The 14,277-nt window shown below is 54.0% G+C and overlaps 1 protein-coding gene across 1 annotated transcript; it reads left to right on the top strand.

Moving 5' to 3' along the window:
- Positions 1–3,387: 3,387 nt before the first annotated feature.
- Positions 3,388–11,160, top strand: CDKN1A (cyclin dependent kinase inhibitor 1A). Its single transcript, XM_045543616.1, has 3 exons — positions 3,388–3,474; positions 7,972–8,403; positions 9,683–11,160. The coding sequence occupies exons 2-3, from the start codon at positions 7,977–7,979 to the stop codon at positions 9,730–9,732; spliced, it is 477 nt and encodes a 158-aa protein (XP_045399572.1). The 5' UTR covers positions 3,388–3,474; positions 7,972–7,976; the 3' UTR covers positions 9,733–11,160.
- The last annotated feature ends 3,117 nt before the right edge of the window (positions 11,161–14,277 follow it).

Below are 14,277 nucleotides of genomic sequence, written 5' to 3' on the forward strand. Positions count from 1 at the left end.
GGAAGGCACAGAGAGTCCTTCACTGCTCAGGTGGCCTGTGGTCACAGCATTTCCTTACCTTCCAGGCCCTAAGTGATCTGGTCAGCGTATTCACACTGTGCTGCAGCCACTCCACCCCCTGCAGGACCCAGGCATTGTTCTCCCCAGCGGCTGCCAGGAGCGCGCTGGCCTCTCTTGCCTGAGGTCACGTGCCCCTTACCTCAGAGGCAGCTGCATGCAAAGGACTCGTGGAGGTGAGGGTATACAGGCCTAGCCCCCATGCTTCACTTCAGGGGACTCTGCAGGACCATCCTTGTGGGATCAGCTGAGGCCTCTCTAGGGCCTCCAGCCTCCAGAAGAGCCTAACTCCGCTCTTTGCCCAATTTTGTTTTCTTTATACCTGGACAGGCTGTTAATTGTGAATGCACTCCCCAGTAAATCTCCTTCAAACAAATCCCTACTTCAGAATGTGTTTTCTGGGAAACCTACCTAACATACCTACTAAAGCGTAAATAATTACTAGGGGTGCTTTTCCTGTGGATGTTTGTATAGCAGTAATAATAACTGATATTTACAGAGTGATTTCAATGTGCCAGGGTAAGCACTTTGCCTATATGATCTTATTAATAAAGAATAGTACTTCATGCCAAAGGAATGAATTTCTAATGGTGAAATTTCAGGGTTAGGCAGTAGGCTTGGGAGGCTAGAAGTGTTTGTGTAGCACAAATTCTGTCACAAATTTCTTTGCCTTAATATATGGTCAGTCCTGATCCTTGTGCTGACTGGATAAAGCCCGAGCAGGTCAGAGTAGGGGCGCCCAATCTCATTCTCCTTTTTTTTTTTAAAGCAGGGCTTCTGCTCAGTACTCTGATATCTCTGTTCCGCCTCTTCCCTGGGGTCTCACTTCTTGGGATCCTGTGTAGAGGTGAATTCCTTTGAAAGCTGACCGGCCCCATTTGGGACTCCCCAGTCCTTTTCTGAGAAATGGTGACATTGTTCCCAGCACTTCCTTTCCCTTCCTGGGTAGCTCCTGCAGCCACCACTGAGCCCTCCTCACATCCTCCTTCTACAGGCTTGGGCTCTCCACCTTTGCTTTCTGTCATTCCCTCTACCCTGATCTGGGTGGGGGCTGGTCTGGACCCTCTTGTCCCCCAGGCTGAGCCTCCCTCCATCCCTAAGCTGCCTGCTTCCCAGGAGCATGCTCAGGCAGCACACTGTGGTCTAGACTGGCCCTCTGGCCCCTAAGAACATGTCCCAACATGTTGAGCCCTGGCTTAGAAGAGGCTGGTGGCTGCTCCGTCCTTGGGGCCGCCTGCCTTGGGGTGAGGAGGGAATGGTAGGAGACAGGAGACCCCCAAGAGACCCCAGGTGGACCTTGGCCCGAGTTTCTTTAACAAAATATGTGATTTGCAACAGATCCCTTGGTGCATGTGTGCTTGTGTGTGTTGGGGGTTTGTGGGGGGAGTCAGATTTTGTGTGTGGCTTCTAACAGTCTAGTCTGCTCCCTTGCCCTCTTCGGGGCAGAAGTCCTTGCTTGAAGAGGATGTGTGGCTGCACATTCAAGTGCATGGTTACAAACATTTTTCAAAAAGTACTGAACTGTACTAGACACTTAGTAGGTGCTTAATAAATATTCGTTGAATACTGTTGTGGTGGTGGTGAGCTAGAAGTTATAAAAAAATTTACTTCCCAACAACAACAACAAAAAGAATTATTTCATTGTGAAGTTCTGTACCACAAAACTTTAAATAATTCATTATAAGCCTTCATTAAAAAAAAAAATTTCCCCAAAGTAAACAGCCAGACAATGTCAAGTCTATTTGAAATGACTGAAAGCCAAGGGGACTCAGAGCAGTAGGAGGATATGCCCGGCCTCTGCTGGGCATTTGACACCCAGCCTTTGCATGGCGTGGGGGTGGGGGACGAGGTGAAGGCAGGAGCTGGGGGCGGGGATGGGGTCTTGGGGCTGTGGCTACAAACCTGGGCCAGGCAGGCCAGGGGGTCTGGTGCTCCCCGCCCGGCCTGGGCTCCCATCCCCACAGTAGACCAGAGAGAAGCCTGTCCTCCCTGAGGTCAGCTGCGTTAGAGGAAGAAGACTGGGCATGTCCGGGCAGAGATTTCCAGACACTGAGCAGCCGGAGATTTCAGTAATTGTAGCTGCTTCAAGCCTGGATTCTCTGTTTCAGAGGAATTCCTGTTCAGATTAACACTCCATTCTCTGCAACTTTTTAAAAGCCAAACTGTAAATGTTTCAGGTGAAGAAAGGAGGCAAAGGTGAAGTCCAAGGGAGCTCAGGAGTGTGGGGGTAGGTGGGAGCACCTTGCTCACTTCTGTATCTATCAGGGGCACGGTACACACTTCCCAAATTGTCCTTTATCAATGTCACCTCAGTAACCTGCCTGGAAATGAGGGTTGCTGAGCATTTTCATCGTCCTGGAGCTGCTGAAATAGAGGACAACAAGCAGAGAGCAGGGGCAGGAGGCAGAAGGCCTGCGTTCCAATCACAGACGTTTCTTCGCTGTGCCACGTGTCAGGTCACTGTACCTCTTGAACCTCAGTTTCCCCAGTGTGGACTGTGTGGGGAATATCCAGGCGATATCTCACTCACCAGATGCTTCTCCCCTTCCTGCCATCCAGTCTGCCACAGTCACAGTGCTTTCTTGTGTTGGGTGAGAGACAGGTGAGTGTAGGATTAGGAATTCTGGTTCAAGGTCAATCTCTCTGTTTCCCCTGGAGACCAGGCTGTGGTTTTGAGAAGTGTCCCCAATTCCCTCCTTCTCTGAGACATTTGACAAGCAACAACTTTGTATACAGTTTCCTCCTCTGTGAAATAAAGGGGAGCGGATACCGTTCTGGCCTCAAGGATGCTGTGCTGGGGTGTCCGGGCGCCCCAGGAGCTTCTGGGTGAGGCGGTCTGGTGAGGGATTCGTGGTCGCGGTGGTGTTTGGGGATTTTCTGGGAATTGCAAAGAGAGGTGCACCATTTTTATAATCTACCGATTTTAATTTATTGGTGTCACTCCTGATCTTTTCAATTGCTTGGGTGAACCCTTGCCCAGAGTTGGTCGGTGGTGGCCCTAACAATGCCGTGCCCTCTAGAGAGCGGCGACTCACTGCCCAGCTTTTAAAAGCCTGATTGGTGGCTCCGTGGTGGGGAAGTGCGTCAAGTGCACAAACCCAAGCGCGGGGTAGGGGGAGGAGGGACGCGCCCTCCTGCATCACGCGAGGTTCCCAGACGGCCGGCCTGCTGGAACCCGGCCAGCCGGGCGCTGCGCCCCGGAGGCCCCGGCGAGGGCGGTCCCAGGAGGCGCCGTGGGCTGAGCGGCGGGTCCCGCCTCCGAGGCGGGCCGGCCGGGGGCGGAGGACGGAGGCGGGAAGTAGCTATATTAGGACAGCGCGGAGCTGCGCCAGCTGAGGTGTGAGCGGCTGCCGGAGTGAGTGTCTTGGAGAGCCGGAGTTGGGCGCCGATTCACGGAGACCCGAGACGCTTGAGGAGGTGAGGGAGCCGCGGCAGGCGAGAGCGACCCCCGGCCGGCGGCTGCGTGTGTCCGCGCGCGCGTCGGTGCGTGTGGGCATGCGGGCGCCCGCGGGGATGCGTGTCCGCGTGTGTGCGTGCTGCGTTCACAGGTGCTCCTGCGGCAGGTGAATGACGCGCGTGGGTCTGCGTGCGCCCGCGTTGCACACACGGCTGTCTGTGACTGCGCGTGCGACGGGGGTCAGGAGGAGTCCGACACTCGGGGCGGGCAGCAGGAGCACAAATACGAGGGATCCCCCGCCACGCTCCCCTCCCCTCGAAACTCAGCGGGCGGGCGGGCGGGACGGTGTGGACGGAGCCGCCTTGGGAGCTTGTCCCTGGGGGCGGGAGCGCCCGGTCCCAGGCGCAGCTTGCTCGCGGCTTGGGGATGAAGCCCGTGTCCCCGGAGGGGCCCAGGAGGGGCGGGTGACGCAAAGTGGAGCGAGTCCGTCTGGGATCTGTCCCGGGCGGCTCTCCGATCCAATCGGTACCGCCTTGGCCCAGGTCCCTGAGGTTCCGGTCCCTATGCCCCTGTGTCCGCCACCCAGCTGGGCGCTGAGGTCAGCGCGCGCTATGTCCCTGGCCCTTGGGTGGGTGCCAGGACACGTCCCCTAGGACAAGCGAGGAGGTGACTCACTGTGACAAGGAGACCCCGGGGAACGGACTGTATGAGGTCAGAACCCCGCCCGGGCTGGCGAACAGTGGCACCCCAGAAGCCCCTGTCCCTGGCCCTCCGCAGTCTCTGTCCCCCCGCATCAGCACAGTGACCTATTTGGCTGGCACGGCGTGTTCCCAGGGAAGCCGGGGCACCGAAGGTCCAGGACCCGCTGTCGGGTTCCACCTCCGCGGCGCCCTCGAGGACCAGGAGCCACGGCGCCGCGCCGGGCTGGCTCTAACCAGCCTGCCAGTCGGGGACGTGCGGGGGTCCCACCCGCCTCTTTCTCACCGCGGCCGGGACAACCCCGGCCTGCCCTTGGGTAGGAGCGCAGGGCTCCGGGCAAGAGCCTAGCGCTACGGCAAGAGCCTCGGGTGGGAGGCGGGGAGGGATCTGCCTTTGTGGGGCGGGGATTCTAGGGGGCGCGACGCTGCTCGGGGCCTCGGTCCGCTGTCTCGGGGCTCGGGGCGCCCCAACGTAGCCCAGAGTTTCTTCTCCGAAGGCGACGGGGCTGACTGGAGCGGGAAGGCGGGTCGCCCCGCGGGCGCCGCTGCCCTGCGCGGGCCACAGGGCGTCCGCCCCGCCTGGCGCCCCTGGGGGACACTTGCGCCCTCCTGGTGCGGAGAAGAACCCTGGGACTGGGTTTGGCATTTGGGGCGCCCAAGCAGCTTCCTCTCTCCTCCCCTCCCTCCACGTCGCGTTTCTGGGAGAACTTTCGAGCGGTTTTATTTTCGTTGCTCCCGTCTATTTTTATTTTCCAGGGATCTGACTCATCCCGTGCTTTGGGCGTGGAGATAAGGTGGAGGCGCCCGATCTCGGCGGGCCTGTGCGCGCGCGCGCGCGCGTGTGTGAGTGTGTGTGTGTGCGTGTGTCAGCCGGCGCGAGAGCGCGCGGTTTCCCAACAGCGGCGGGAGTTTCGGAAGCCGGGCCGGCTCAGCGTGACGTGTGCGCCGCCCGCGGACCCCTCCCGCCGTCCCCCTCCGCACCCCAGGCTGACGCGCAGCCCGAGTGGAAGCGAAGTTTTGGCGGGCGGGGAGCGCTTTGCAGGAAACTGACTCATCACGACTCCCTCCCGCAGTCCGGGCTCTGCCCACGCGCCGCCCACCGCGCGCGATCTCCTGGGCACCCGCGCCCCCTCCTGGCCCTGGCGCGAATCGCAAGCCGCTTTCCCGCGGACGGCCGCGGGCCGGCGGGAACGGCCGCCGCTTCGCCTGGGCTCCACCCAGGTCGACCCCCTGCCCACCAGCCCATAAAAGAGCACCCCAGTGCTTCAACAGTATGGACTGAGCTCTTCCAATTTGCCTGGAGGTTACAATAAAATATGGCTGAAGTCTAAGGCACGACGGCCAACCAAGGAAGCTATTCTCAGTTACTTCTTTGCAAAACGAGGGTTTGCGTTTCTGTTATATTTATTTATGTTTTGAACTGGGAATTATGATAAAGAGCACGAGAGCAGATTTTGGTGGGGAGGAGAGGCTTGTGAGAGCCATAAGGGAAGGGTTAGGAGATGGGGACAGGGTCCCTACCTGAATTCTGGTCCCTTTTTCAGCTCCTGGAAGCCAGGGCCAGCACCTTGATGTAGCCCTGGGTGGCTCCTCCTCCTTGCGCTGAGACCCAGAAAGTCCCTTTCAAATACATCAGTGTGTTCCCAAGGGTGCCCATCTGCGGAACTGCGCCACTTAAATCTCCTTCAATGTGGATTAAGTTGATCATTGGAGTAGGGCTCATCAGTCTGAATTTTCAGAAAGCTCCTCAAGCAATTCTGATGGGCCCCCTGGTTAAGAAGAGAGGGAGTTGGGTTCAACACCAGATCACAGAACCCAGGGCAAACAGGCCTGGGATCAGACCCTGGCTGTGTCACCTGTGAACTGTGTGACCTTGGGCAAGTTACTTAACTTCTCTGAGTCTTGGTTACCTCTTCTGTAAAAAGGAAGCTACTACATATCCATCTTTTAGGAGGCTTGATATTTGTAAACTGCTTAGAACAACCCCTGCACATAAAAATATATGCATAAATCCCAACCCATGCCCTGAAGAGGGTGGACAGAGGTTATTTGAGGGCTCTGTCTGTTGTACTGTGTCGCCTCTTTAGGGGCAGTGGACTTTGGCCTTTTTAGCTATATGATTTTAGGGCAAGTCTCCTACCTCTTTGAGCTCCTGCCCTTTAAACTTGGTCTGAGGTCACCGATTGCCTCTCTCCCAACCAGCTAAGACCTGGAATTATGGGCTCCACTCATCATGAGAGGTGGGGTGAGGTGTGGTGGGGCACAGGTCCAGGTCTTCCTGCCTCGGGAGGCCACTCAGCAGAGCTTTCACCTGCAGAGCCTGCAAATCGGGACTTGTCCCTAGGAAAACCCAGTCCGTGCCAAGGTCATGCAGTCACTCAGCCCTGGAGTCAGGCCAGAGCAGGGCACATACGTGCCAGGGCTCCCTCATGGGCAACTCACTCTCAGTTTTCCCTCTCCTGAAGTGGAAGGAGAGGAGCCAGGTAGACCAGCCACCTTTAATTTTCTTTGCCTGCAAAACGGGTTCCTTGGACACAGGCAACAGAGGGCGGGGGCTGTGAGGTGTCTAGACTTCGGATCACCTGATGTGCCTGGCAGGATGTGGCTCAGCCTGGGAGAAATCATCCCCTGCCCTGCCCCGCCCAGCCCCTCCTTATCCCCACGCCACCCGGCTGATGACATCCTCGGGAAAGGCCCTCAGCCTACAGCACCTGTCAGCTGCTGTCTGAAGGAGGTAGTTGGCAGGGGACAGGTGGGTGGGGGAGGGGGGAGTGATGGGGTAGAGGCCCCGCCAGAACCGAAGGCAGAGAGAAATAATGACACTTTCATTTTCTGAGCACTCTATAAACCAGGCGCTGCTCTAAGCATGTTACCTACATTCACTGAGTCAATCCTCACATCTGTCCTCTGAGACAGTCACTATTACTATCTCCATTTTACAGATTAGGAAAATAGAGCCCAGAGAAGTTAAGTCATTTGTCTAGCGTCACCCAGCAAAGCCTGGATTCTAACCCAGGCGGTCTGGCTGGCCCCACAGCCCTCACTCTTAACCACCAAAACACAGCCCCGTCCCATCTGCCTTGCTGCATGGACACCCCCCGCCCCCCCCCCGCCCCCCCCCCCCCCCCCCCCGCCACCAATTGCTTACACACGCTTCTATAGCCATGCTCAAAACTTACACGTGGCCCCATCTGTAGGTGAAGAAACTGAGTCCCGGAGACATTAAGTGGCTTTTTAAAGTTTAGGTGGTAAGTGGCAGAACTAGGACTATGACCCGGGTGTTTTCACCCCAAAGTCCAGGGTGCTTTTACTTTGGGCATCTGGGTGGGGGGATTCAGGAGGCCGGAAGAGCCCTCAGTCTGATCCTTCACTGGGGACTTGACCTCCTGGCCTGGGCTGGGATTAGGAAACTGCTGGACTGTGGCAATTCACACATATTTGGGGCATTCACACCCATGAGGGACACCTCAGGGGGGAAAACAGATTGATTTTAGCTGATAATATCTGGTGGTAAACAGGACCCTGATCCCTGCTATTGCAGTAAACTTGCCTTTGTTGACATAAGCTTGCCCTTCAGCTGCCAGCTCCCCCAATGACCTTGGGGCACTGGGCGGGCTGAGCTCGGTTCCCACCCAGTGTCTGTTTGTTGGTGGGGAGCAGGGGTCCCGTGGGAAGGAGGTGGTTGGAAATCAGCTGGAAGGAACCAGAGAGACCCCCTGGCAGGAAGACCTCACCCGAGGTTACACAGCAAAGCCTGGCCAGGTAAGGGAGGGTCCACGTTCCCTAGTGACCCGGGCCTTCCTTGTGTCTCGGCCACAGGCGCCATGTCGGAGCAGCCGGGGGATGGCCGTCACATCGCCGGCAGCAGCAAGGCCTGCCGCCGCCTCTTCGGCCCGGTGGACAGCGAGGAGCTGCGCCGAGACTGCGACGCGCTCATGGCCGGCTGCTTACAGGAGGCCCGTGAGCGATGGAACTTCGACTTTGTCACTGAGACACCGCTGGAGGGTGACTTCGCCTGGGAGCGCGTGAGGGGCCTTGGCCTGCCCAAGCTCTACCTGCCCCGGGATGACTTGGGAGGGGCCAAGAGGCCCAGCACTTCGCCTGCTCTGCTGCAGGGGACAGCCGCGGAAGACCACGTGGACCTGTCGCTGTCCTGCACCCTCGTGCCTCGCTCAGGGGAGCCGCCTGAGGGGTCCCCGGGTGGGCCTGGAACCTCTCAGGGCCGAAAACGGCGGCAGACGAGCATGACAGGTGAGGACAGGTACAGGGAAGGACTTTGTGAGAGACCAGGGCTCTCAGAATCCATGGTCCAAGGGCTGACCTGGCTGGTCCAGCTCGCGGCTCAGGCGGAGGGAAACAGGCCCCGAGAGGAGAAGCAACCTTCCTGGGTCACACAGCCAAGACTAACTAGTTAGCTCACATTTACTGGGGACTTACTACATGCCAGGCCCTGTGCTAAGCTTCTCAGGTGGATTTCCTTTAGTCTTTACAGCAATCCTATATCATAAGACATTCTTGCTAGCCTTCTAGAGCAAGGAATCAAGGCTCAGGAAAGGAGGGTGATTTGTCTTAAGGTCCCACAGTGAATTTGCAGTGGAGAGAAAACTAACGGTAATAATTTTCTGGCTCCCCTGTCCAACCTTTACTCCCCTTTCCTGGCACACACACCCCCCTTCCCGCCTGTTTGTTCTCCTTGGCACTGTTTTACTGTCTATCCACAGCTCCTGGGTCTTGATACTGCCCACGTCCCTCGCTAGGCTGTGACCTTACTGAGAAAGGGGTCTGCATCTCTCTTGTTCATGGCTGAACCCCCAGTGCCTAGAACAGTGCCTGGCACATAGTAGGTGCCTAATGATGAACGAATGATGCTGACATTTGAGCCCTTATTACACCGGGCCCTAGACCAAAGCCTTCATAGACAGCATTTTGTTTAACCCTTATAGCACCATTCTATGGTTATCCTCAGTTTTTAAGTGGGGAAACTGAGGCTGAGAGGTGAAGGCAAGAATCCCACTGCAAATTTGCAGTTGGGTCAGAACTAACAACAACAGCATTTATAAGGGCCAGACATCGTGCAGAACACTTTTCATGGATTGTCGCATGGAGTCCCTAGATCAGCGCTGTGCAACAGAACCCTCTACGGTGACGGAAATGTCCCGTTAGGTGGCCGCTGCCCGTATATGGCTGTTGAACACTGGACATGTGGCTAGTGTGACTGAGGAACTGCACTTTTTACTTCCTTTGATTGTATTCAATTGAAATAACCACATAGAGCTAGTGGCTCCTGCACTGGGCAGCTTGGCTTGGTGTAGACCTACAAGTGTAGGTGCCGTTGTCAGTCACGTCTGTGGAGCCGGTGGGTGCCCTGTGAACACCCCCCTGGGAGACGGAGTGGAAGTTCCCTGAGTCGTCCCCATGCTTGGTCCTCTGGGTAGAGGGGTGTCCTGCTCAGCTGCAGTTGGCCTTGGATGGGTGGCCCTGCTGTGTCCTCTTCCTCCTGGCCCAGCTGACTTCTGCTCTCTCTCCTCAGATTTCTACCACTCCAAACGCCGGCTGATCTTCTCCAAGAGGAAGCCCTGATGCGCCCATCCCGAAGGCTCCTTCCACATTTGCTGCCTTAGACCGTGCGTCTTAATTATTATTTGTGTTTTAATTTAAACTCCTCCTTGTGTACATACCCCGCCTGCCCTCTCCACCCCCCAGCCTCTGGCATTAGAACTATTTAAAACAAAACTAGGCAGTAGGATGATAGGCTCATTGAAGTGCTGGGTATTTTTATTATATGAAATGTTATTTAAAGCTCTCATCTCCTTTCTCCTGGGGGAGGGTGGGGCTGCCTCATGCCAGCCCTTCTGCCTCCACCCTCGCCGCTGGTGGTACTCCCTGGAGGGGCCTGGCTCCCTCCTCCCTCTGTCTCGTGGGTGTTATGAAATTCCACCTCTTCCCTGGATTCTCAGACCTGAATTCCTTCTAATTTGAGAAGTAAAAAGATAGCACTTTGAAGGGGGCCCAGCTGAGTGGGGGTGTTGTCAGGAACTGGGAGCCCCCGCACCTCGTCTGAGGCTGGGCAGGGGGCCCTTGACGTGGCATGGCCTGGCACAGGGCTGGGGATGTGGCACCTTCCTGGCTCTTGATGCCCTGCTCTGTCCCATGAAGGAGGGGAAGGTAGGGTCCTGTAGCAAGCCAGCCCCTCCCCACAGTCCCCTGTGCCCCCCGCTCAGGAGTCTGCCTCAGTGTTTGGTCTTCCTGTATTCTTCCGGGAGCCCAGCTGCCCCCCTCTCCCAGCTGGGCTCTCGAGTCCCCTCTGCTGCTCTCCCCTCCCCATGTCCTTGTCCCCCAGTACCCTCTCAGCCCTGGGTGGCAGCTCTGGGGCGCCTGTCCCCCCAACTCAATGGACTAAAAGGGGAAGGGACACACAGAAGAAGGGCTCCCTAGTTCTACCTCAGGCAGCTCAAGCAGCAACAACCGCCTCTTCTTTTAGCTCTGGGGTTGGGGGTCCTGGGTGGTGGCACAGGCCTCCCTGAGTGGGGTTCTGCCCATGTTAGGGCTGTGGTGAGGGGACTGGATCTTTCTAGGAGGCAGACACCAGCTCCTGGAAGTTGCCCGGTGACCTTCCACACCTGCCCCATCCCTCCCCATTTCATTGCACTTTGAGAAGCAGCTGAACAAGGAGTCAGACGGTTTTTAATGGCGGGAGTAGAGGCTGTGGACAGGGCACGCTACGGGGGCCAACATGGGGCTGGGAATGGCGAACATTGAGCACTGAGCCCCTGGAGGTGCCGAAGCACTTAGTGGGTCTGACCCCAAATACCTCCAGCTCCTGTAACATCCTGGCCTGGACTGTTTCCCTTGGTTCCCATGTGTCCTGGTTCCCCTGTCCCTCCACCTGGACTGTAAGCCTCTGAAGGGTGGGGACCATGCCCCGTACTGCTCTGTGTCCTTCACAGCCCCTGCCACAGTGCTGAGTATACAGCAGGTGCTTAATAAATATTTCTTGGTGACTTATAATATTACTGTTGTGGTTATTATACCTTGTTGTTTATAAGGACAAAGAGATGAGCTTTTGGGGGGGTTCATAATTTTAAAAATAATTTAAAAAATTAAGCATTTAAATTTTTAAAATGCAGAAAGCTCAGCAAATGGATTATGCGGCAAAAAACAAACAATAAAACACAAATGATCTATTATCACACCTCTGCAAAGATCACCACTCTCATTATTTCAGTTTGTTGTGCATTCTTTTTTTTTTTTGTAAAGGATGTATTATGGCTTAACACCATTACTGATCAGGGAAAAGAAGGTTGAAACCACAGTAAGATACCACTATACACCTGCTGGAATGACGAAAATTAAAAAGACTGACAACGCCAGGTGTTGGCAAAGGTATGGAGCAACTGGAACTCTTCATACCTTGCTGCTGGAAGTATAACATGTTTCAAGTGCTTTGGAAAACTGGCACTATCTCCTCAAGATGCCCACCTTCCTGCCTACCTCCTGACCTAGCAATTCTATTCCTAGGTATGTTCTCAAGAGAATTGAGTACATATTTCCACCACTTTTGGTGGACATATATAAGGACATTCCTAGCAGCATTATTATTAACAGACCCAAACTAGAAATAGCTAAAATGTCCATAAAAGAAGAATCATGATATAAATTATGGTATATTTATAGAATAGAATATTGTACAACACAAAAAAGAACAAAGTAGTGTCACATGTATGTTCTAATTATCTCTTCATAATTAGCCACCCCAAGACTTAGTGACTTAAAGCACTAATTTATTTGCTCCGAATTGTGCAATTTGGCCAAGAGCTACTTTTCAAATGTTGATAAATCTCTGCTGCACAGGGCACGACTCAGAGTCCCAGGGTTCTGACGTGAGACTTTCCCACTGGGGCTTTCCAGAGACTTCACACTGTACTTGTCCCGTAGATGTGTCCAGTACCATGGGATATGCTGGGTTGTATGATCCAAGTGCTTGTCCCCAGCATGTACCTGTCCTAGAGCTCTCTCTCGCTCTGGACTTCATTCAAACGTGGCAGCTTATGAAGTCACTAAATACATGGGCTGGAGGAGTATTTAGTATATTGCCTCCAAAATCCAAACTAAAAGATGATAGTAGCTACAAGCAATAATAAGTTGTCCTTTACCATAGAGGAAATGTCCCAGCATGTCCCAATTCATTTGACCACTGAAAACTTAATGTGATAGGTCTCTGGATTTCTCTAGGGAGTGTGAATGCGAACCACTTTTGATCCCTTCTCCTGGTATGCAGTGAAAAGAACACATCTGCTATATTATTGGCTTCTAATAGTCAGAGGTTGTGTCAACTATCCTAGTAAAGATATCATATCCGATATAATGGCTTGACCAGGGCTGCCATGTGGGTGACTATCACCATGCTTTGCCTGGTTTTTACAGGGACAGTAAGGGGTGGGTCCAATGGAGACATGATGGGACCACCACCTCAGCATTCTTTAAGTCTTTGGGGGTGTCACTAATCTCTGCAATTCCACCTGGGATGTGGTATTGCTTCTGATTTACTATTTTGACCAGTGGGATCATTTTAGAGATTTCTACTTGGTCTTTCTTTTCATAATGGCTCCTATTCCACAGACTAGGGAACCGGTGTGAGAGTTCTGCCATCTGCTAAGTCTGTCCATCCCGATTTGCTCTCAGGGGCTAGGAAATAGCCACAGGGTGGGTCTGCAGACTCACTGGATCTACTCAGAGATGAACTTGGCTGGGACTCTGTTTGTCACCTGGGCTCAGATGTTCCCCTCTCTAAAAGGAGGCTATGATGGTGTCTTGGGTCACCCAGCCCCAGTGTAAGCTCTGACTCTAGATCCAACAGACCTCAAAAGATCTGGTTTTTCCCTTTTCCACACTGTACAGCTATTCTAGTATGTGGCCAGAGGGCACTCTGGGGAAGAATGGGGAAATATTTATTTTATATACTTATAGTGGCATTATGGGTCTTTCTCTTCATTTAGTGGGCCCTGGGGCTGAGAACTGGCTCAAATCTGAAAACTTTGGGAGAGATTGCAGTTTTCTATTTGTGACATCAGCCTCTGCTCACTCACCCTTGATCTTTTGTGTTAGTCAAGCAATACTCTCATTGCATGCTCACCTCTCTTACCCTAGGGACACTGCCACAGAGCCCTGCAGATAAGGACTCCTGGTCACCCTTCAGGCCTTGCTGCCTGTCATGTAATTGTCTCCACCTTGCCTCTGATGATTAAGTGGCCCGATGTGTTCTCTGCTCTTCCGGAGTCTTAGTATCTGCATGGACAGTGGCCATGACATTCCATGGCACATCTCCTCAATCAACCTGGCTGGCACTGAGCTCCTCTCACTGGCGCATTCTTTCGTGCTTTGAGAAGGGAAGGTGTTCTGGGCCCTCCTCTCTGAGCCTTCCAACCCCTCCTTAGTACTCTTCCAAGGCAGTGTCAGCATCGCTCCTTCATGAACTGTAGTGTGGGCCACAGTTGTGTCTAAGCTTTAAGGACCAATTCAGCAGTGTGTTAAGGCCAGCTCCGGGGGGGGGGGCGGTTTGCCAGGATATAAAATCCAGAGCAAAGACAGAGTGGCTCCCTAACACTCTTTACCTAGCTCTGTCTTCCCCGTCTCCTCCCAGCCCCATCCCATGCCCTCAGGATCTCCCGTATGTTTTCCTATTCCTGCTAATACAGATCAGCCAGACCTGTAGCTTCTTTTGTGAATAAACTATTTCCTCCAGTAACAGGAACTATGTTTGGGAAATGTTAAGACCTGAACCTAATTATGGTCCAGAGTAGGCAAACCACAGCTCCATGGACCTGTTTTGTATATAAAGTTTTATGGGGATGCAGACATGCCCATTTGTTTACCTATTGTCTCTAGCTGTTTTTCCACTGTTAAGTAGTGCAAACGTAGAATTGAGTAGTTCCAACAGAGACTATATGGCCTGCAATTCTAAAAATATTTACTATCTCACCCTTTAAGAAAATGTTTGCTAACCCAGCTCTAGAGGCAGTGAAGGAAGATTGGATCTTGAGGAAGACAAATACTACCTTGTGAGGCATCTACCTCTGGCGAGTCCTTTATGTGGTCTTCAGGTAAACGGAAATTGTTCTCCTCTAG

This window comes from Lemur catta, chromosome 2 (assembly GCF_020740605.2).
Source record: "Lemur catta isolate mLemCat1 chromosome 2, mLemCat1.pri, whole genome shotgun sequence".
In the NCBI taxonomy this organism is placed as follows: domain Eukaryota; kingdom Metazoa; phylum Chordata; class Mammalia; order Primates; family Lemuridae; genus Lemur; species Lemur catta.